The sequence below is a fragment of the Chamaea fasciata genome, unplaced genomic scaffold (assembly GCF_029207755.1).
Source record: "Chamaea fasciata isolate MVZ Bird 193981 ecotype frontalis unplaced genomic scaffold, bChaFas1.0.hap1 SCAF_8, whole genome shotgun sequence".
NCBI lineage: Eukaryota > Metazoa > Chordata > Aves > Passeriformes > Sylviidae > Chamaea > Chamaea fasciata.
The window spans coordinates 33,899,310-33,923,541 of record NW_027094093.1 but is presented as its reverse complement, the minus strand read 5'-3'; the positions used below and the strand labels follow the sequence as shown (position 1 = coordinate 33,923,541).

Sequence of the window (24,232 nt, the reverse complement as noted above, 5' to 3'; positions counted from 1 at the left end):
ACGTGGTGGGGAAATGTATATGAAATAAGAACCTTTTTGTGGTTTCAAAATTTAAATGAAAATCATTAAAAATTTAAAATTTAACTTAGTTATTTGAATAGATTTGGAAAATTGAAAAATGGTATAAAAATCAAAAGACTGGATTCTTGCTGGCAGTAAAATTTTTCTTATGGAAACAGCCACTTCCACTGTATTTTTAAACTTCTATTGTGTTATTTCTAATGTTTTTAAACTGACATAGTGAGCTCACATTACATCTGAGGTAGTTAGCTATTCATTAGACGACTGAAATACCCAACTCCCACTCCTTAATAACACTCTCCTTTGCTGTGCCTCCTGCTAATATATGTCTGTAGGAATATTTATCTTGTAATCTTTTCATTCTTTTCACCAAAGGCTGTGACTGAAAATCAAAGAAGAATGTGTCATATTTTACAGCATAAGCACAATCAATTTGTGTATATTGGAGCGTAGATGTGAAATAACGTTAATTATACCAGCTAAAATCCAGAGAGAGCACTTCCTTTTATAGCAAAGTACCTTCTAAATTAAACAAATGTGAAAGCCTGGTAAAGCAAAAGTATAGCCCTCATTACTGGTTATGGCACATTATAAATATAAAAGCATTTCATGCCATAAATCGCAGATTCTTAAATATGAAGTACTAGCTTAAAACTAAATATGCAGAAAATCCTTTTAGGGCAAAGTAAAAAGGGGAATATTTTTTGATTGGGGAACTATATACATAATTTATGTTATTTTCCATTTTACCTTACCAGAAAAGAAAAAAAATAAAAATGTTAAGAGATTTTTCAGATTTCTCAAAAATTTGGACTAATCCATATTATGCCATCAATATTATCACCACAGAAATGGCACCATTTGCTGGTTGGCTTTAATGACTTTCATCATAGGAGCCCACAGCTAAGTCCTGGGCATGAGTAGCCGTGCCAGGTGCTGGGGTTTTCATAGTCTGCAGCAGTTTAGTTGTCCCCAGGCATCCAGTGCCTGCTGAATATAACCCAACATCTGCTCTGAGAACAACGTGACGGGATGAACACTCTGACAGCAGAGAATGTCCTTCAGCATCACCCAGCTCTTCGTAGGGTCAAGCCTACCATGAAATAGTTCCTAGTAGCAAGGAAAGAAGGATCCTGGAGGGTCATGTCAACAAATCAAATGATTTGGTGGCAAAGCTGTGGCGAAAAATTTTCAGAAATGACCACAAAAAACACTGAATTAATACAAAGGTGAAGTGCAGCTTGGTGAAGAGGAAGTGTGGGATGTGAGTTAATTGAACACTACTAGGTAGTAGTTCTTTACATATGTCTATACCCCCATCAGACCCTCTGTTATGATTTACCAACAGAAATTATTCCTATAGAAGCTCACTGCCATAACCAAACACTCAGGACTGTTTTATAATTTTTTGGCTTAAGGGCATAACTCAAGATGTGACTTTGTGCAAGGATAAGAACTCTCTTCCCCTCTTGGAAAACAATCTAAACACACAGAGGGAGAGGGAGGGAACCCCTTTTCACCCAGTCTGTCCATTGCTGCAGACGACCAGGGAAGCAGGATGGGGAAGTGCACTGTGAAGGGAGATTTAGACACAAGGAGTGGTGCCTGGTCCACAAGGAACATGCAGAATTCCCTCGTGCAAGGGCTGCTCTAAGTCTACTTCAGGTGTTTAGCACCACAGGCAACTTCTCCAACGTTGTCCAAAGAATCATTATCACAATTACAGTTGTATAAACATCACAAAAGTTTACCTGACTACATCCAATTATCCATTCAACTGATTTGAAGGTGCCTGAAAGCTCTAATTTAGGCACGGTGCAGGTTCGTTATGTGCTATGCAATCTTTGCCATGACTTAATTGAAGGACTCAAAGTGACTTCCAGGAGGGCTGGATTGGATCCACTGTCAATTATTATTAAGCAATAAATAGCTCCCCTGACTGCAATGGCATTCCTATGCATATGCAAAACTAGCCGTCCTTACCAGACAGAGATGATTAGTCTGGGTACAGCCAGTCTGATGCCTTAGTTCCCATCAGCCTCCTTAAACATCTCTCCTTCTAGGCTGATCCTGTAGAAGGAAACTCTGGAAGGTGCTCTCCTAAAATATCCTCTCTCCTCTTTCTCCCCCACAAAGACATCCAAATGGAATGAGTACCTGATGTTTAAGGAGATTATCTGGTTTTTTATGTTATCCTTAGTTCTGATCAATCTTAGCAGCATCTATGCAGTGTGTTACAGGATTTATATATCTGATTAGAAAGTAGGGCGAGACAGAACCATTCAAAATCTTATCACTTTATGGCCAACCTGACTAAGTTTTTCAAGATGAAAGATAAAGTCAGATGTGTTTTCTATCAGAGCAAAGGAGCTGAAGTTTAAATTTTTTACTGTGTTTTAAGCTGCAAAGTTATCTATAGCTTTTATTCTAAGAGGAGCAAAATGCAGAAATATACATGTGAAAAGTCACAGTTCACAAGCCATTTGTTCCTCTGCATAAGAAACATTAGTGGCTTGAAAAAATGTGGATGTTTGTATGGCACTGCTTAAAAAATAATCCTGTTATTTTGAAGCATTTTATACATTCTTTTTTATGTTTTCTTTATTGTAGAAAAAATAAAGCTTATTATTATAAGCGTATAGTTTAGTTTCCATATTACTTAATTTCATAAAAATCATGTTTAAAACTAATCACAGTGCCTTAAAAGAAAGCAGAATAATCCATTGTTTTTAAGGATGGAAGCTGTTGGCTTATAGGGAGAAAACATCAACATATTTTAAGTACATGACTGCTACCATGGCCACTATTTCCTTTTATATAACATATTAGAATAAAATAGAGTGAGAATGAGACAAGTTTGTGGAGCGAGAGCACAAAGAACAAGCAGAAGAGCATCCTGTCACAGGCCTTTGTTGTGGAAACCCCAGAGATTCCAGATGGTTCATGCAGAGGGCAAACACTTGCGAAGTTATTAAAGTTATCCTGCTCTTGGCTTCACCCGGATGGAGCAGGGACTTTCCTTACAGAAAAGGATGAAATTTCTAAATTGTTCTCCACGCTGGCTTGTGCCGATTGCCAATCCATTGAGCGTGAAAGTTGTGCTTGTGGCAAACTCGTTGAGGGGGAGGAACAAACTTCATTTTAACAGACTTTCAGTAGTATCCCAGATTTTCACAGGAAGCCTTTACCTAGCCACAGCTAGACTTGTAAAATTTACTGATTAGTCACAGAAGAGGTTATTTGAGCACTGATTTCCCTTTGAAGAATATTGTACTCTAAAAGCGTCTGGTTAGAACCAAAATATATTTATTAAGACTCGGAGGCAGGAAACATTTTCCCATTTGCTTTATATCAAATGTTTACCCTTTTTATCCATGCCCATTGCCATGGCAGCAGCTGGGACACTTTTTACAGGAATTTTTAGGCACTTCCAGCTAACAACAGCTGCGACGTTCCCTTGGATACAGAGCCAGAGAAACTCTTCCCCACATGTGGATGGTTCCCTCCCCCAAGTCCAGCCATGACTGTTGTGTTGGGTGTTTGTTGGCACTCATTCAGTGCCAACAGACACCCAGCACAGGTGTGTGCTGAGGGCCTCTGACACTCTCTGTTTGTGTTTCTTTGTGGCTGTTCAGGCGCTATGACAGCTATAAAATCGGGACGTTCCTGCTGTGCCGCAGCGACGCGCGGGCGTTCGAGGTGCACGTCCGGCAGTGGGACTGCGGCGGCCACCGCTCCGCCACCGCCTGCAACTGTGGTGTGGCTGCACGGGAGGAGGGTGACACCGTGGTGCTGGACACCTGCAACGGCCACTTCCAGGACAGCAGGCCTCAGCTGACCATCAAAAGCACTGAGGCATCACCACGAGTCAAAATCCTGAAGTCTTACGGAGGCAGGAAAATAACAGTACGTGCGTGGAGGGTTGAGCACTTTTGTGGTGGTTGTGCTTTGAAAACACACTGTTTAGTATTTCTGAATGATCAATGAAGTTGCTACGAAAATATCTGAAGCCATCAGAGCTGCCATCTGCAGCCAAATGTACCGCAAAATGAGAGGCAGGGAAGTTAAAGTGTTAAAGTGTTGGTTTAAGAAAATGCAAAACAAAACAAAACAAATACCTCTGGAAATTTCGTGGCAACACATTGGAGCTCTGATAGCACTACTTACTCTGCAGCACAGCAGCCCACTCCCTGTTTGCTTATGCCAGGCACTACCCAACCACATCACATAAAGCAAATATCTTTGCAGAGCTAGAGATATAAATATTCAAGGAAAGATCGCAGGTAGCAGAATAATGGAGTTTTTCAGTGGAGCAGTAAGACACTATTAGTCAGATCCAGAGAGCCCCCAAAAGCTATGAAAATGGGCTGTAAATGTGCAACATTTGCTGTAACATAAAGCATTTGCCTAAACAAATATATGGCCTCAACTTACTTTGCATAAGTATCGCTTATCCACACTAATCCAATGAAATCACTGGAAAAATAAGAGCAGGCTGCACCAGGGGTTTTTGGTAAGGAAAAGAGCTGCAAATCATGGCCAAGAAGATAATTTTATCCTAGAGTTGTATCATCAAGATTTATTGCCATGAAATGTTTTGGATGAAGATCGGTCCACAGCAGAGCCAGAATGATGCAGGAAGTGCCTGTGCTTGGCTCTCCTTGTGATCTCGCTTGGAATAGACCTCAGGAAGGTAGTAATTGAAAGTCTGTTAATTATAGAATAGAGAAAAAGCAGGAATCAAGCTGTCATTTCATTTTGCAACTGAATGCAATATAATTACTGTTTTATTACTAGGATAATCTTAGCAAGGAATCCCTATTCTCATTTACACCTGAGGTAAGACTCGGGGAGACAAATCAGGGCAGACTGGGGACACAATATAAATCCTGCTGTGATGTGAGCGGGAACCTATAGGAAACACGCAGCAGTGAACAGGATCCCTGAGCACAACACCGAGTAGGGTACATCCCAATTCTCCCAGCACTTGTCCATCATTATCCTCCTGCAGCTCAGGAACTGGCTCCCACTGGCTCCCACAGCGTTCAAGGAGGATTGGAATGGGGTTAGGTCATGCAAAGTGGCAGCTTCCAGCAGCCAGTCACTAAATAACTCTGCTAACTGAGGTCTCAAAAAAACCTTTTTTGAAGCCTCAATTAGCAGCATTAAATCCAGGTGGGATGCATTGCCCAGGGCAGAAGGAAAGGCAAGGGTTAGAACACTCCAAAGTCCCAAAATAAATCCACACCTGGAAATATTAATCTGGACAGCACAGAAGGCCGAACAGCTCATGCAGTTCTGACTGCAAGGGATTTACACACAGTTCTCTAGAAAAAGCCTGAAGTAATGGGAAACTAAAATGGACAGAATTATAATTTAGTGAAGCCAAACTCTGAGTGAACTCTGGATTCAAGCGGAAGAATATAAATATGAGCTTGTTACTCCTTCACAGATAAGAGTAGATTTGGTGGGGAGGAACTTCAAAGGGACCAGAAAATCCCCACCCAAAAGAAAGGACATTATTTGGATAAATAAATTATATTTAGGTAGGGGCCACTTAAAAAAGGAAAAGAATTATGTCAAACTTGTTATAATGCTTGCAACTCTAATGTATTTTTAAAGATTGACTGAAAATGTTTAATTCTGGATAAAAAAGAAAGTATTAAGGAAACTTATCAAGATAGTATGTTCCTGCTCCCTCTCTAGGCCCAGATAATTTTCAAATAATTTACTTTTTACCTGTAAAAATAAAGCAAATTAAAAAATACATATCAGTTGAAAAGATATTTTCTTTTTGCTTTTTTTTTTTCTTTTTATTATTTGGTTAGTTAACCAATCTGAAAAATCCATTATCCACACAGTTACTTCTTGTTTTGAACCCTGCCAGGTTGTTTTTTTGGTTTTTCTGTTTTGCTTTGTTTTGTTATCCTTTTAAAGGTCAGCGTAAGCCTACCACTAGTCCTTTAATGAGAAAATTGCCTTATCCACTTTAAAACATAATCATTTTCTGGATAATCCAGCCTTGGAAAATTAAATGATTGTTCAGAAGGAAGAAAGAGGTTTTTCAGTCTTGGCAGTTTCTTTAAAAAAGTTATTATTATAAAATTAACAATATAAAAGACACAAGGTGGCCTTATTGTCATGGAAGTCACTTCAAAAAATAGCTGGTAACTTACCACTGGGAAAACTTCAATGGATGCAAATATTAATTTAAGAAGAAAAGTACTCATGCAGTTATACATTTATCTAATGCCATCAGATATTAATGCCATGGAATCTGAAAGCAAACTAAATAATACCACAAATAAACATTTATAGTGTTTCTAAGTGATCTTAAATTACCTCCGCTGTCACTAACCTCCTGCTTTGATATTTTCGTTTATGGAAAGAGGCGTTTTTTATTGCATAAAAAGCTTGGTAAGAGCTTCAATTCACTGGGGTTGTTTTTTGTTGTTGGTTTTTTTGTGGTTTTTTTTTTTTCCTGTCTCTTCAGATCCTGTTCCCTTCAGGAGCGTTTGTCCGAGCAGACCTGAGCGAGTGGGGAATGGGTGTGACAGTGAGGACACCGGGCGTGGACTTCAACAGCACCCGGGGGCTGTGTGGCCTCTTTGACGGGATGGCTCACAACGACCTCCGCAACGTGCCTGAGGAAGACTTCATAGAGGAGTGGAGGTACGAAGCCAGACAGATCCCACCCAGGAGGTGCTCTCAGCAGCGTTTCAAACAGCCCTGATGGGTTTATTTCATTGCAGACTCCCCTAGTGACCTGATAGAGAGATCTGCTTAACCTAAGGGAGAAGCCTCAAGACCCATCTCCACCCCAGCAGCACAGGGGCTTAATTTTCAGCCAGCACAAAACACACCAGCAGTTACCAAGAGAGAAGTTTTACATTCACAAGTGATGTCACGTTAGCAGCTGTGTTAAGATCCCTCTCAGCTGTTAAAAAAAAAAAAAAATGCAGTTCTCACCCACTCATGAAAATGTAGACAGCTGACAATAGGGATTAATTAAGGGTTTCGTATTTCCCTTGTTCTTTTATTCCTGAACACTAATTACAATATGTGAGTATAGATTAAATGTTACATTTTGACAAAGTCTGGTAATATATGTACCATGCTAAAACTTAATATCAACTCTACAAATGATGGCAGTGAGCTCTGAAAACTTGTACTTTCTGGGACAGATGGTCTGCAAACAGAGCCAGGAGTCTGACTAGCTGACATCTCCCTGTGACAGTCCCTGTCCCTATCCCTGCTCCTGTCTCTATCCCTATCCCACATTTTAATTCCTGTTGCTGAACTTCAAACGTGCCTAACAGGTATTCCTAAAGCAAAAATGGGGTTGCTTGTGAAGCCTGGTTTGTGAAGTAAGGAAAAAGAAGGCAAAACACTGTAACATTGCACTTAATCTGTACATGGGAGCTCAGCACAATCCTATAGGAATGAGGAATTTTTAGACTTCTTGCACTTCAGAAAATAAACATCTCAGTGGGCCTAAGTAATGGATATCTAATGTCAATTCTGGCCAGTCATTATAAATTCTACCATTTAGAATTCAGCAGCCATCATTAACATCCTAATAATGCAGTATTCAGTCAGAGATTGTTTCTGAGAAGGAGGATGGAGAAATAACTTGGTGCAAGAACCAACCCAAAAAAGGGCTAAAAAGGTCCTTAGGAGAACTTGCTCAAAGCAATTTGGTTGAAAGAGCTGAAGCCAAAGTGCAGTGCAAAGGATTTTACTTATGAAACACTGAGTTTTCCAGGGCAATGTGATTGAGATTCTTCAGGGAACGCAGAAGCTCCTGCTAAGTGAGAAGGGCAAGAGGGATGGTGAGTTCCATCTTGCAGTACTCCCAAGGTTGGATTCTCAAGGACCCCTCAGATCCTGGTTAAAAAAAAACAAGCCAATAGAGAAACTAAGGTCACCTCCAGAGGAGCCTGGGTCTTTCTCTGATCCACTCACAGAGAAACGGCCCAGTAAAAAAACAAAAGGTAGAGGGTGGTTTTTCTGCTGCTATTTTTAATTTCATTTTAAATAACCCTGAAAGCGTGCTAGGTTTTCTCCAGCACCTGAAGCTAGCCTGAGTGCCCACCATCTGGCAGTTCAGAGCTTTCCCTGGCTCCCACCTCTCTCAAGCAGCTGCAGGGCTCTGCACGCACAGATCAGCTTTAGACGCCAGATTTCCAACAGAACTTCGAAACAATAAAACAACATCAGAGCTTCCCAGCCGTTAAATAGCAACCAGAGAAGACATGAATTTTAAAACATGTGATTGAAGTAGGCAAAATTTTCAAACATTTAAACATTTACCAAGAAACCAGCAGAAAAGCTATTAAATTCTGGACTTTCTCTATAATAGCATCCAACTCAGTTTGAAAATCTTTAGTTCTTCCTGGATTATAGTGGGTGGCTCAGAGGAATGACAGTCTGGTCATCTCCTGCAGGGGACAGAGGGCATATCCAAGCTCACTGAGGAGCAGCTGGTATGTGCATGGCTGTGAGGAATTATGGGGTTTCCATCCTTTCCACACCATACACCCCTGCTCTGTTGACTGGGGATGACAAAAAGGACGTAATTGGTTTCATGTAGGATTAACAGAGGCTTTTTTTTTAGTAAGATATCAAGGCAAGAGTTTCATTTTACTGAAATTTTTGTTTGTGTGTTAAGTTTCTGTCCTGATTCTGGACCAGTTTATGTGGTTGATTTATTGGTTTTAATAAATAAATTATATTTACAATAGCCTCTAGTTTATGTAGTGCTATATCAAAGGAGGATCTTCTGCTGCTGCCTTAGTCTGGGCTTAAATTTACTTGATGCTGAATCAGGGAAGCTTCAGGGGCAGATAACCCCTCTATTAGAACCAGAGGAATGGAGCGTGAAGGACACTCATTCAGACACTAAAATGTGTTGTCCAAAGGACAAGTCTCTCAGTCATCAAAAACGTTATCTTTTCCTAGACTACAGGGAAGTGCAGAACAGCTTGTGCATTTCCATGAGCATGAAAACCACCCTTTTGTCTCATATTGTCTCCTGCTGAGCCCACACTTTGGGCAAAATGGTTCCATAAATGTTTGTGCTCATGTTTCAGGACAAGTAGGTTTATTTTTCCAGTATCACTGAGATGTTCTATTTAAAAGTTATGGTTGTGTCAATGATCAAAATAGTAATATCAGATATGCCATTTTAAATGTTTTGGGGGTTTTTTTGTTTAATTAGATAATGGCAATTATGGTTTCCAACAACAGTATCTAGTGTTTGGCTCCAATATGTTGGCGAACGCTTTCACTTTCCTGAATCCTCAGCATTCTGGCTGCAAGACAAAATTAATGCCAAAATAATTTAAATTTTTGTTGCTATTTCAAATGTGTCTGGTAATTACATGCTGCCAAATGTTGGGACAAGAAACATATCCTTTTCTATGAAGCTCTAGGATTCCTTTTGTGCTGCACAAATAAGATCAATAAGAGATATGAGATTTCTGAAGAAACTCGAATCATGCCCGTTTACTCAAACTGAAGTCTCTAGAAGTTCATCTATCATTAAAGACTAAATTTAAAAGAGGGAAGAGAATCATCTCAGCTTATATGAGAGCCTAACACTATGATCAATAGAAAACTGCTTTGTGTTGAAAGAAAAAAAATCAAAGAAAACTCTAGTAGAAGGAAAGAATGAAATTAAGTATATATAAAAAAAACCTAAAAAGGGTGGAGGAAGACATCTAAAAGAAAAAAGTTAGCAATCTACATCTTAGAGGAAACTGTTGATACGGAGAGAAGAGGCACACAGATAAAGGTGATTTTCATAATATAGGATTTGAAATAAATAGGACTTTTTTGTCATTCTCCAAGAGTTAGCTGGGTCACCCAGGGACAAATCCAAGTATTTATTTCATGTATAATATGCAAAAGGTAACCTGCACCTCAGAGGAAGTCCAGCAAAGAGAAGTCAAGCAGTTAGGCAGCGCTCCAGCAAACCGCTTAAACATCTGGTACTAAAAAAACCTTCATGAAGTGCTAGAAAACAGACAGGACAACTCAAGAAGTGCAAAAGTGCAAAAGTGACTGGAGAAAACAGAGGTTAAACTTAAGCATTTTCTGAAGTACTTTTGTAGATTTAAATTTATGCTTACCCTAGCCTTGGCGAAAGAAAGGTTTCTTGTATGATAGCCTAATTTGTTGAAAGTTTTCTCCCTCTAATCCCTTTCTATTTTTAAATCAGAATTCCTCCAGGGAAGAGTTTGTTTGACAGGACTCCAGCGCCCTCTGAGAGGAAGCAAAGGAAAAGTTTCTGCAGGTGCCAGAAGGGGAGTAGCACCAAGCCTGTGCCCGTGGTAAACTCAAAAAATGCTTTTCAGACTCCTTCCCCTCAGCCCCCTGGTTGCCATCATGACCATGTGGATCACAGCTCTGCAATCCCATACCTGGATGTTACATCTGAGTTTGTCACTCACGCAGAAACAGAGTCAACTTTGAGAAAAGATGAGAAACCACCGACCAAGATTTTTGGTCAAAGATATTTTTCTAAATCAGTCCAAAAGCGAAGAAGCCCCAAGGTCCCACTAAAGCCCCTCCCACACAATGTTTCCATGAATAGCAACAGCTCCACTGCCTCTACCAAACCAACAGGAGACCTAAGGAAAGCAAAAAGGCAAGACAAGTATTATGAATACTCATCCTCTCACCCATTGCATGGCCCAGCCCGGAGGGATTCAAAGAGCTTTGCGTATTTTTTCCCCGAGGACTACTTTGAAGGGGTTCGGATGAAATTTCCACTGTCGTGGCCCACTCCCAATGGCCTGACTGCCACCAAAGCTCGAGAGATTTGCCACCAAATTCTTGCAAATTCCACCATTGGCTTGGTGTGTAAAGGCCTCCTTGCAAAATACCTGGATGAGGCAATTGATATTTGCCTTTTGGACCTGCAGCTCAAAGACGACGTGGCTTGGGTGAGCCCACTGATAGCCCTTTTGGAAAATGAGTGTGAAAGGAGAGTGCTGGAAAACAGGAAGGGAGAGTTCCCTGTTGGAAACCAGCCACCTGCTGCCTGGGAGGAAATCCTCACTGCTCTCCGATGTCCTGCGCTCTGTAATGGCCATGGACACTGCACAGAACTGGGCTGCCAGTGCCTAGAAGGCCACAACTCCTATGACTGCGGTGTCACCAAAAGTAAGTAAAGCATTCTTTCCGTTTTGGAATTATTAGGTAGAACATCTGCACAGAGTTGTTTGTTCTCCAAGCAGCGCTACCAGTAAGGTATTTGATGAATTAGTAATCAGGTTTTGACATTGAAGGGCCGATCAAAATATCTGGTTGGCTGGTCCTTCACTTTTTTGCCTCAGTAACTTTTTAAAAATGGATTTTACAAGCCCCTTAGCAAATTGGTTTTGCAGAAGTGATTTTCTTTACATCTGATCTATCATTGGCATGCTGACAAGCAGGCTTCTCACAAAAAAAAGAAGAGCGTCCTGCTCACCTTGTGGTCAATATTCATGTAAACAGTGTAGAGACACGTCTTTCTTTTTTTTTCCTGGTCAACAGAGAATAAAGTTTAAACATTAATTTCAAACACTGTACTAGTAACAAAACAAAATTAAAAGTGACAAAATGAACAAGTAACCCTGTCAAAGCCATCAAATAGCTACAGGACATACTCAGACCTGCAGACCTGATTCTGCAAATATTTGTGAATTACATTTAGGCAGAAGACTGTCCCACTGGGTTTGCTTCTTCTTTACATCTCAGCCTCTCAAAGGGTGATCCCATGTGCAGTGTGAGTGCTGAGAGTGCTTTAAACTAAGCAGAAATGTTAGTGGTGATTTCAGAATGTGAACTCTGCCTCAGCAAACCACATAAGCTCATGTTTGAAGTGACAAAGAAGTACTTCAGGCTCAGCCATACAGCTGAGTTCATGCAGCTTAGGAGCCACAGTGTTTCAGTTAAACTGAAATGATGAGGTGTGCTCTCCTAAGACATGCCAAATGTGGGGGAAAGCCTTTTTCTGTGATACATGGGTTGGTCTGTATTTAGGACTGGCACAGGTCACATCCTGGATCAGTCACCATGGCTTAGCTGAGACATCCAAAGCCCCAGGAGCACAGCTGACACCCCAATGCATTTATTGTCAGGGATAGGATCACCTGTGTTCTTCACACTAGACATGACTTTCATGGGTTTAAAGCAGTTAAAACATATCCCGACATCTGGGGTTTTTTTGGTAATGACAGACTAAAATTTGCAGAATAACTTCCCAGATATGGAGGAATTAATTCTCTTTCACACAAAGAATAACTGACACCAGGGACTGAAAAGTGAGTTGAGCAATTTTGAAGCAATTGTCCAACACACAATTCAATGTTTAACTTCATTTCTCTGTGATACAGAGGGGTTAGGGGGCTTGCTTAGGCCAAATTTTAAAATTTTGTTTTGCTATGGCTGAAATCTCTCAGATTAGAGGAAAATAGCTTCAATATGACCTTTCAAGTAAAAGCTAATGGCACCTTGTCTTCTTGCTGTGACATCAAATAGAAACAAGGACAGAGAGCAGAGCTCAGCCTGAGATTGCACAGGGAGGTGAGAACTGGAAAACAAACACACATCAGCTATGGCAAACACCCCCAAAGTCATTGCCTTCCTCTGCCCTGACTGCTTTGTCTGTCTCTTGCTGCCTTGGCATTATTGTACACTTTCAAGGTTCAGCTGGACAGGGCGCTGGACCATCTTGTCTAGACAATGCTTTCTCCTGAGATAGAGAAAAATTGAGAATAAAAAACACAGGAAAATTAAAACAAAGGTAACAAGTGTCGTGCTTAATTTTCAGGATATTCTCCCTTGTCTTTGGCACAAATCCACAGAAGTTAGGAGAAAACTTCATACAGTAAATTCATTTCAACATTAACTATGGAAAGGAAAAAGTACTGCCACAGTCGAGTGAATCAATGGAACGAACTGCAATAAGGTCCATTATTAAAGACTGTTTATGAATTCATTTACCAGTGATTTAGAATCTTTTTCTATATATACAAAAATAGAGAAGCTGTATATATATATATAGAAATAAATAAATATATATATATATATATATATATATATATATATATATATATATATATATATATATATATATATATACACATACATAAAATTACCTGATTTTGTGAATGCAATATAAAGTAGATCTATACATACAGCCAGAAGTCGGATCCCCTCTAAGGAGGAATAAAATCTTAGTTCTGGCATGCCAATCACTTTGACATTATAATACATAGAAAAGGTCATCTAGATAATTTGGTAGTCAATCAAGACAAGCCTCCATGAGAGCTTCACCTTTATAGCTGTTCTTGATTTTTGAATTTCATTCCGAATATATTTTAAGATATTTGCTTGTTTTGACATGTCACATGCAGAAATGTTCTGCATAGACAGCACAGAATAATTTAAATTGGAAAGGACCTGGGAGATCATGGAATCCAACCCTTAATGCAGCACTGCCATCTTTACCACTAAACCACGTCCCCAAGTGTCACATCTTAGGTGGCTCTTTGAACACTTACAGGCATGGTGACTCCACCACTTCTCTGGGCTGCCTGACCACCTTTCAAGTGAATACATTTTCCCTAATATCCAATTTAAACATCTCTTGGTGATGACAGCAACAAGATCTTCTTGTCCTGTTTCTTTTTGCTTGGGAGGAGAGACCAATCCCCACCCGGTACAACCTCCTTTTCTCCAGGCTGAACACCCCCAGGGCTGTTCCCCTCCATATCTCAAGGTACATGTGGGATGGGACAGACACCTCTTTCCAGGGAAAAGCACAGCAGTATCACACAGCAACAACCAACCCCTCAAATGTCACTTCAAAGGACTGGAAGCGCTCAGATCCGAGGCCCTGCTGACGTCACTAAAGCCAGGCTTTCACACCAGAATAGGTTATTAGAGAGGAAGAATTAAGATCAATCTCAGAAATAAATCAATCTCAGAATCTCAGATCAGTCTCAGAAATAAAGCTGTTCAAACCAGAACAGCTTTAGTCCCATCACTGGGAGCTCAGGAATCCTGACTGGCTGGCAGGAAATCAGCACTGTGCAAGCACAGGCAGGGTAAGCCCCTGGGCTTTGTGACTAATAAGCAGAGTTTCCGTAGGAAGGGAAAGAAGGGATGAGAAATTAAGAATTGAATTAGGTTCCTGCAGGACAAATAAAAATGCTGTCTCTTTCACTTTCTTTTCAAAAAGTCAGGAGAGAAAAAGCAGGAGAATACATGTTGGTCTCAGAAATGCTGAGTTTTAAGTGCTATTGGTAGGGAAAAGTTATTTTCCAGGAGAACCTACATGAGTAATGAAGGAGAAGGCAACTCCTTTTGCTGGCTATATATTTTCCCATCAGTTCTGAAACAAATCTCGGTCTAATTTTCTCGGGCTGGAATTATAGATGTGAATTAAAACTCCCCCAAGATCAAGGAGGCCATCAACATAATTCAAATATCTTTTTCAAGGTCACCCAACCTCAGTTACTCTGCCAATACATAACAATACATTCTGCCACTGGTTTTGGCCAGCAAACACACACAAAAAAAAAGTCCTGCAGTATTTTTAGGAATCAGAATATAGGCCATAATATATTTGGAGTAATTTTAAAGGAAAACACAATTAAAGAGAGAAGATGTTAAGTATGGCTTGCAGACAGGCTTACTCCTCTGCTCTGCCTGACTCCAACAGGAGCAGTCCAGGTGGCCAGAGCTATAATTATCCTCACATGAAAATCGCTATTTGGAGTTGAAAGGCACCTCTGAAATTTGGCAGCACTCCAGAAGCTTACAATTTCTTAATGTTGCTTAACATTTCATAACCCCCACCCCCCCCCAACACCTGTATAAGGTGCTTAAAATGTCATTACCACCTGTAATTAAAGGCAGAATCCAATTACAGCAGATAGCAAATCAGGTTGGTGCTTACCATTTGTATATATTGACCATGTTGCTTATTAAAAAAAATCGGGACTAGTAAAGCACACATAGAGCAATGTAATGTGCAGATTGTATGAAGCTCTAAAGAGCAATTACAAGATAAAAGGTAATGAGGAATAATAAGGACAAATTAGTTTCAGTGAAGTAATGACACTTGAAGTTTCAATTTCTATGTGGAAAGTTCTGGGGAGGGAAAAAAATTAACCAGCAAAGAAATCAAAGCAAGCAAAAAATGATGGTGAGAAGGTGAGAAGGGAACACTCACCTACCACACTTACAGATCTCCCATTTTTGTATCAATACATTTCATTGGTGTTATTAAGAGTGGCTGTGAACCCAACTGCATTTTCAGTGCTGTGAACCACAACCACACAGGTCCCCCAGACCCATCTGCCGCAGCAGCTACATCAACTACACCCTGTTATTTTTAGAGTGGTTATATAGACCTTTCTGAATTCAGCAGTCTGCTTTGGGTCCTGTCCATGTGCTGTAATTAAATAATATGTATTAAAGCATCCAGTATTTTTTATATATATATATATATATATATATATAAAAAGAAAAAGTATGAGGTCAGCTGTTATAATTCCTCAGGCTGGGTCTTCCAATGGAAAATGTCTCTCCCACTTGGAAGAATAAGCTCAGAGTTTTGCTCAGACCAGGAATGCCAGGTCAGGTACATATTATAGAATCTCACTGTTCATGTAACTGTGATTTATTTTAAGCTTAATTCTCATTTTCAAAGACAAAGCATGAGGAAGACATTGAAAGAAAATACTTAAATTTTTTCAGGATGCCCAGGTGAAAGGGAACAGTATATTTCAGTTGTCCACATCAAACTCCAGTCTGCCTTGGAGACTTTGTATGGGAGGATACTGACTAAAATAAATACTTTTCTCCCACTTGAATCAATTCAGTGGTCTTTAAATTCCAGATCATAATGATTATGTAAGGGCTGTTAGGAAGTCAAGTAAATGAATATGTTTTGGCATTTTCAATATGTGTTTTGCTGATGTGATGCTGAGGGAGCCATCGGGGGTGTTGGCTCAATAGATGCTGTCCTTACATAAATTAGACTATACAAAGTAAAAAATGCATCATAGACTTTTCAAAGGAAATATAATCCATTTCCTAAATCCCCAGGATATCTACAATGCAAAGTATTACTCACTGTGTGTAAGGCTGGTGTTCTTTGTGTCTGGGACCAGCTTGTGGTGAACCAGACCTTGAAGGGAGAATTACATTTAATAGCACCACAAGGGCCCAAGAAACAGAGTTATCAGAAACTGTGACCCTTTCCACAGGGAAAGATTTTTTCAAATCTTTTGGGTTAGTAAACGAAGAAAAAACAGCCAAGATTTTTGTTAATATGGCAAAACGTGCTCTGTGGCAGAGAAGATGCAAGTACACTTTAGCAATTCCATTGATTTTTCAAAATTGGATTTCATAAGAAGAAACGTGCCTGTGAGAACAGCAAAAACCATGCTTGCTGTTTTAAACTTTTCTCACCAAACAGAGTACTATTGTTATTAAAAAATGTTTAAATGCATTATTCCTTAAAAAGCCCTTCTTCTTTTCAAATTCTAAGTCATTGGGCTTAATTCTACTCTTCATTATAACAATTCCATTGACTTTGGTGGACATACTATTAACAAAGTCACAGTTCCTATCACTTGGATGAAGTAACACTATCAAGACAAAAATCAGGTCTCTTTTTCACAAATGTTCTTTTTCTCTTTTTATCATACTAATTGTTGACTTTTACATTCCAGAACGTTGAATTTTCCTGTCTATCCAACTGAGGGAGGTTTGAAACTTTCCACTGCCTGTAGCCTCCCCGTTCCCCCTCATGTGTACAGGTTCACTTGGCAAGTGATGGGTGTGAGGCAGTGTTCTTGTACTAAAATTCAGAAGCTGGGGCATCTGTTTCTATCAAATACATTTTTCTTCAGTAATGAATTCTGTAAGGCAGGGAACATTTCAAGCAGATCTCTATGTACCATTGCAGCGTAAACCACGCTTTAATACACAGCTCCCATCCCACTGGGATTGTCTTCTTTACACTGGGTTTAAAGATATTAGGGATATATTCTTATTTCCTTTAACCTGACATTAAAGAATTCTCACTAAGATATCAATACTCCATAAAAGAGGTTCTTTTGAAATGAAAAATGAAAACTTTTCTTTTGAGACCTGTTATCTCCACTTACTATGATTTTTTTTTTCTCTTAGCTTAATAAATGATATTGGAAAGTCGATAAAGAATAAATATGAAGTTACACATTACATCATTCAAGATTACATTGCATTCAGTTAGTCAGCTTTTCCAAGTTAAAACAATTTATGATTTAATACTGAAAGAAAACCGAAGAAAATATCTTCTAAATGTTTATTTATAAAACACACTTTCCTTCTCTCAACCATCTACAGAGGAGTGGTCCTCATCATCACTGAGGCCCTGGCACAAGTTGCCCAGAAAATCTGTGGAACTCCCATCCCTGGAAGTGCTCAAGGCCAGGTTGGATGGGACTTGGAGCATCCTATGTAATGAAAATTATTCTACAGTATCTTCAGGTCTGGGCCGTAAAAATTTACACAAGTACATTCTTCTCAGGCTAAAAACAGAGCCAGTATTAGCAGACATAATTTTAAAAGGTATAATGATTAAATATCAAGCTTTGAGATTACTTGTCAAAACAGAAATTTCTGAACATAGGACTTGTCACTTTTTGAAAATAGTACTCTTGTTCTTTTAGAGGAATGAACACCTCCAACCAAAAAAGTTTTGGTAAGAATACAAAATTTACAAAAGAAAAATAGTTTAGAATCAAAAGAGAAAAAAAGGATGAACTTCAACTACCACTGATGCATCCTCACTGACACCCACATACTCTGCTCATAGAAACATTTTTCACAGTCACATCAAATATATTTGTGGGAAACTCTCAGGGATTGGGAACTTCTTGCTAGTTTTGAAGCCTTTCTTGTTTTCATAGCAGTTTTACTTTAGTTTTTGCTGGAGCAGATGCAATAAACAAGCATCTGAAAAGGCAAACATCAATACCAGCTTTAATCTACTGTTTTAAGTCCCAGTTCTTTCCATTCAAGGCACAGACCTGGCTGAGCAGGAAGAGGACTATTAGCTTTATAGTTATAAAGTCAATAGAAAATGAATTTTAAAAGGATATCAAATCCTCGTGATAAGGGGCATGGAAGGCTGCATGCTCAGTGATCCATACTATTCCCTGCAAACCAGATCAGAGAGATGAGTCTTTTCTTCAGATTAGTTTATTTACTTTAATGCAAAGCAGTGAAAACTGTCCAGTGAAACATGTAGCTAAACAAAACCATTTTCCAAAGAACACAGAATTAAATTGCTAGAAAAGTTTAAACAATTATAGGTCTTATTCAAACTGACCAAAGCCAGACACCCCAGAAGCACACCTATAACTTCTTTACATCAGGCTGTTTACAGGTACCACAGGAAATTTCAGCCTTAAATCTTGTTAAATCCAAAAGAAAACAAAAAGCCCTAAAAAAACAACCTCCTTCTCCAAATACTCACGATACACATACAAGATAAATAACAAATTCACAACAGTTTATAAACCAGAATTAAAACTTTAAAATCATTCAAAGGTCTGCTCTTAGTTGACCAAAGCTAAAAATTCAGAGCAAACCTTCAAGGCCTTTACAACATATTTTATGTTCTGTAAAGAGCCCACAGTCCACCACAATCCACACAACATTCAACCAATTGTGAACAAAACCCCAAGTGTAATAACCAGATTCAATCTAATCCAGTAATATTAAACATGGGGAAATTACTAAAACCAACTAATTTGGCACTAGAGTGGACATAAGGACCGAGATGACACCACGATGATGCTTTTTCATGGCATCACTGCACTCACGCGTAGGAAGCCTCAAGATGCTGTCAAGGGTTGTGCCCTAAAGTGCCATTGAGGGACAAAAACTGGGACCTGCTTTGGTGTGCCAGTGAGCACCATGAATGCACAACCAGAACCTTACATGAGGTCGCCTCTCCAGGCCATCTGGAAAAGAAGAAATATTCTGTTGTCAACAGCACAACCCTCTTCTTTTCCATTGCTGAAGTGCATTGCTAGCAAGACTTTTAAAAATAGAAGGATTAAATAAACCGAAAATGTCATAGTGAGATTTCTAAAGCAAAAAATAATCTACCATATTGTTGCAGCACATGGATGCTTTCAGTGTGAAATTGAGCCAGGCCATTTCTCACATGCAGGGAGTTCTTGCAAAATGCTTTTTCCCCCACACTCTCCCAGGGCTCATTTCTGCAATCCGTACTGGATACCAGAGACCCTGAAAGGAGAAAACCAGATTCACTCCATGCCAGCAAAAGGTCATAGATCTAGACTTTGGTACTATGGAAACAGTGTTGTTTAGCTTGTAAGAAATTCCTAAGGTCTGTGAGTCCAACTGTTAACCCAGCAATACCAAGCCCAGCACTAAACCATGTCCCCAAGTGCCACATCTACACAGCTTTTAAATACCCCCAGGGATGGTGACTCCAGCACTTCCCTGGGACGCCCATTCCAGTGCTTGACCACCCTTTCAGCACAGAAAATTTTCATAATATTCCACCTAAACCTCCCCTGCTGCAACCTGAGTCTATATTCTCTTGTTCTGTCACTTGCTAGATGGGAGAAGAGACCAACCCACACCTTGCCACAACCTCCTTTCTGGGAGTTGTAGAGAGATGGTCCCCACGAGCCTCCTTTTCTCCAGACTAAACACCCCCAGCTCCTTCAGCTGCTCTGGTCCTCTGGGTTTGGAAGCAGGAAAAATCACAATTTTCATTGAGAAGCCATGGAGGCCATCTTTTTGCAAGACATTGGCAAAGAGCATATGACTGCTGATAATTTTTTTCTTAGGGAGGATCATCAAATCAGCTTTTGGTCATGGATAGCACAAGTTCCAGGATAATGCATTTGATGATTGTGTCTATCATTACCGAAATAACGTTATATACAAAATAAATACAATATTTGTACAAACATTTGAATGGAGGCAGACTCAGACTTGTTCAGTCAAAGATGTAGAGATAATTAAGCATCAATTTGCTCTGATACAGAACCTTCATGCCTCTGGTAGCTGGAGGTTCACATCCACACCAGCAAGCTCTGGCATGGAAAATTGTTCAATCAGCTACCTGATTCCAAGGAGTGGGCAACAGGGCATCATGGGCCATTTACTTCCACCCTTCATCAAAGATTTAACCCAACCCAGCACTTATGATCTGGTTCTTTACTTGCTTTTCATGGCTTAGATTGCTCATTTATCATCCCCTTTAAGAAAAGCAGGGCAGTTCCTATCCTTCTCTTTATTCAAACAAAATTATTGCTGGTTTCAATTTTAGGTCTGTTGCTCCAGCCCAAAGCCTCATGCTGAGTTTTCAAACATAGCATGAGGAAAGTTTATTTGTGGTGCAATATTTTTCTAATCAAATGTGTAAATCCAACATGAACCATTTCAATCCGTCAGTAAGACTTCAATATGTGTAGTTCTGCAATATTCTTGGTTTTGTGTCAATTGTCTTCATTTCACTTCTACAACTGTGCATATTATTTACATAACACACTGCAAAAATACCTGCAAAAACAACCACGTATTTATTTGGGGGGGTTCAGTCAATTATTTAGCCTGTGCTCCTTGTCAGGTTTGATTCATGTAAACGATTACAGAATGAAACCACACCATCAGCAACTCTGAATTCACTGCTCTTTTCTGGAAATTCCTACTGGAGATGGGAGGAGAAGAAAGGGAAGGCAGGGGAGGTGTTGTGCCTTGAGGGGGCAATCAAAGAGGACAGATCCCTTATTCTGTCACCTGAGGTCTGGAGGCCTTTGAGATTTCCACCTTTAACCATTTCATTAAAACACAAGATTTTTTAACTTTTTTCCCCCAATATTTCCTGCTGTTCATCATTGTCCCAGTGCAATGTTCTGCGGGGTGAAAGATGGATTTTTTTTATTGCTTGCTGTGTGTACAGACTGGGCATTGGAAATGCAGTGGGATGCCCATGTCTGAGCCAGTGGATGTGAACACACAACTCCTTAAATCTTCCTCCATAACTGCTGCACCCTGTCACACCTCTGAGCCCCAGGTGCCACCCTGAGCTTCAGTTTTTAATCTACTAGTAAAAGTCAAAGCACATTTTTGGCCTATAGACCATGCAGAGAAAAGGAGGATGTTCTGCCCTGGATTTTGTTGCATTTTGACATTCACACTCCCTAAACATAAATTATTAATGTTCAAATATATCATACTTTTTACGAGTTCCTTCCAGGAACTGCCTGATTACCTACAGATTTTTCTCCTCTCTAACTTGCCCTTCTACAGACATCAGAAATCCACCCCAGGTCTCCACAACCTCTACTTTCTCTGCATATCTGTACTTTTGCCCTCACTCTCACCTTTGTGATGTTTCCCAGCTCTTTTTATTGCTCCTGTCCTTCTTCCCTCCAGTCTTTAGCTGCACAACTTGCAGCTCTTTTGCTGAGGTTTTTCGGGCTCTCCAATATTTCCTTCTGATGTCAGCACCTCTCTGGACTTATCAACCACCCCTCCACTACCACGGAGCAATGAACCACACCTCGATCCCTGTACCCGCAGCAAGAACAGGGTCTGGATGTTTGAGTGCCCAGTTGAGGACTGCCAGGAGACTTTTCCAAAGCCAATGGCATGGAGATTTCACCTCCCCTGTTTGGCTGAAACTGGCTAATATGCAACAACACTAGAAGGCAGAGGGGGAGACAGAAACTCTCATTAAAACCAAATGCCTAAAATTCCTACCCCCATTACATGTGACAGCTCATTTTAAAAAAACAGATAAAAATAACAATCTTTGTCAATATTTATGAACTGCCTACACTGAGGTTTAAAAGCTGTACTCTAGTATCCATTTATTTTAAAAAGAGACATTATAATTACTTTTATTTTCCATCAGACTTCAAGCTGGTGAGACACTCATGTTTTTAGTTGTTGCAAAGTAGTGTTTATATTAAGGAAAGGATTTTCCAGCTTCTCGTGTCCTGCCAGTGAGTAGTCTGGGGATGCACAGAGAGCTGAGAGTGGACACCAACAGCTGACCCCCACTGACCAAAAGGATATCCCATTCCATATGGCATCATTCTCAGTACATAAACTGGGGGGAAAGCTGGCTGGGGATCACAGTCAGGTACTGGCTAGGCGGCTCTTGGCAAGTGGTGAGCAATTGCATTGTGCATCACTTGTATATTGTAAATATTTTATCATTATTATTATTATCATCACTGTATTTTCTTCCTTTTCTCCCCCACTAAACTGCCTTAACTCATCTCACACATTTTCTCAGCCTTTCCCTTTTGATTATCTCCCTGATCCTGCCAGGAGCAGTGAGTGAGTGCCTGTGTGATATTCAGCTCCTGGCTGGAGTTAAACCTGTACAGAACAGTTTGAGAGAAATAAATACGATACTGTAAGTCACTGGGCAAAGCACTGGGGCTGGGTAATCCTGCCCTGACCCTGACACTGGAGTGTGGCCATAAAGAAATAAGGAAACTCTTGGGAAAGTGCAGGGGTTTAATCAACAAGCAACTGAGCTGAGAGTGCTTTCATGGAACAGGAAGAGCTGCAGGAGCACATTCCTGGGCCTCACTCCTTTCCAGGCTCTGAGATTCTACTTCACCCACAGAAGCCTGAAAATCTGCAGTGCTAATGAAAACATTAATGTAATCCAAGCTACCCTCAGTACTAGTGGGGCTAACTATTAAAATCTCATGAAAAACATAATGAAGCATTTTTTTTTAATTTTATGCACTAACCACAGAAGAAGGCAATTTATCAAAACCAGTCACCACATCTGACTAATAGTTTTGTACATTACAGGAATCCACCAGTAACTGATGAAAGCTGATAAGCTGTAAACGATTTCTCTTCTTGTAAATATTGCAAAGTGTCCAGCAGTGTTGGTAATACTGCTGCAATAAAATCAATTTTAAAAATGAAAGAAAAGCTAAAAGCACTTCAGAAGTGCAGGGGAAAAAAGGTCTTTTCATTATGTTTCATGTTTATGTTGCTTTGCTTCCTTCTTTTCTCTGGAAAAACACGAGTCATGCAGCTCTGTTGTTACAGGCTGCAATCTGGTGGGATGGCAGTGTTTAAACAGCATTTTTTCTTAATTACAGCCCAAATGGCAGAGCCCTAAAGGAACAGTGAGATGCTGGGGAAGGTTATCAACTCCCCTCAGGGAATTTTCTCCCTCAAATCAGAGCTGAACTAAGGTGCCACTAAAATATTAGGTGATGCAGAGCTGCTATTTTAGCCAAGCTACAGCTCAGAGAAAATTGCTGGGCGATATTGCTTTGACAGAGCAGTGGTGATGGGGCAGGGAAGAGGAAGCTGAGCGGGGATAACAACTGAGGCCCCACTCTGCTGGTGAGCAACATCCCTCCCATGGCTCCTGGTCATGCCCCTGCTAGTAAGTGTTGTTCAGGAGATGAGAAGAAAATGTTCTGCTTTGTGTTACTTGTCATCATAGAGGCTTCTCTCAACCACTAGATCTACAAACACTATAAATGAAAATATGTAGCCATGATCCTGACTGACTGCTATTATTGATGTATGATATTGGAGCCATTCTGAGTGTTGTGCTACCCAAGAGCTGGCGCAAATATCTACCAAATTATAGTTCTTCTTAATTAAAGATGTGAAATCTGACATTCAATGGACTTTTTTTCCTCTGTAGAAATAATGTGAAAGCAATGAGCAATTTTAAAAGGTGAATACCCAAACTACAACAGAACCCAGATGAAACTTTACCTGAGAGCCATAAAACATTTTAAAAACAGTAATGGGTGAAAGTTAGCCTTGTAAGGGGGTCAGCACAGGCTGTGCATCACTTAAGCTCTACTTAAGCCCTCAATGCAGGATTTAACTGAAACTTAGCTGGTGCATGACACAGTGCAGAGCTGAGTGCTACCATTAATGATTTAACCCTCACAAGAAAGTTCTCCTCTGAGGATCCTTTTACTGCCTCCAAAACTTCAGGGGAAAAACAAACCAAATAAACAACAAAAGAAAAACATAGGACTGGGTTTTACCTTGCTTTTTAGCACTCCAGGGATCCTGGTGGCATGGTCATCTCTTGTTCCCATGTTTCTCTAAGCTATGGGATAAGGCCTTGTCCTCTCTGCTGTGCTCCCATGCTGTTGCCTGGGTCAGC

The 24,232-nt window shown here is 40.0% G+C and overlaps 1 protein-coding gene across 1 annotated transcript in view; it reads left to right on the top strand.

The window, feature by feature from the left end:
- The window catches only part of LOC136293576 (von Willebrand factor D and EGF domain-containing protein-like), a 164,539-nt gene that overhangs the window by 67,561 nt on the left and 72,746 nt on the right, over window positions 1-24,232 (top strand). Inside the window, exons 9-11 of the mRNA XM_066190542.1 lie at window positions 3,657-3,927; window positions 6,515-6,693; window positions 10,244-11,190. Coding sequence (XP_066046639.1) covers window positions 3,657-3,927; window positions 6,515-6,693; window positions 10,244-11,190 — 1,397 coding nt within the window. The remainder of the gene's footprint in view (window positions 1-3,656; window positions 3,928-6,514; window positions 6,694-10,243; window positions 11,191-24,232) is intronic.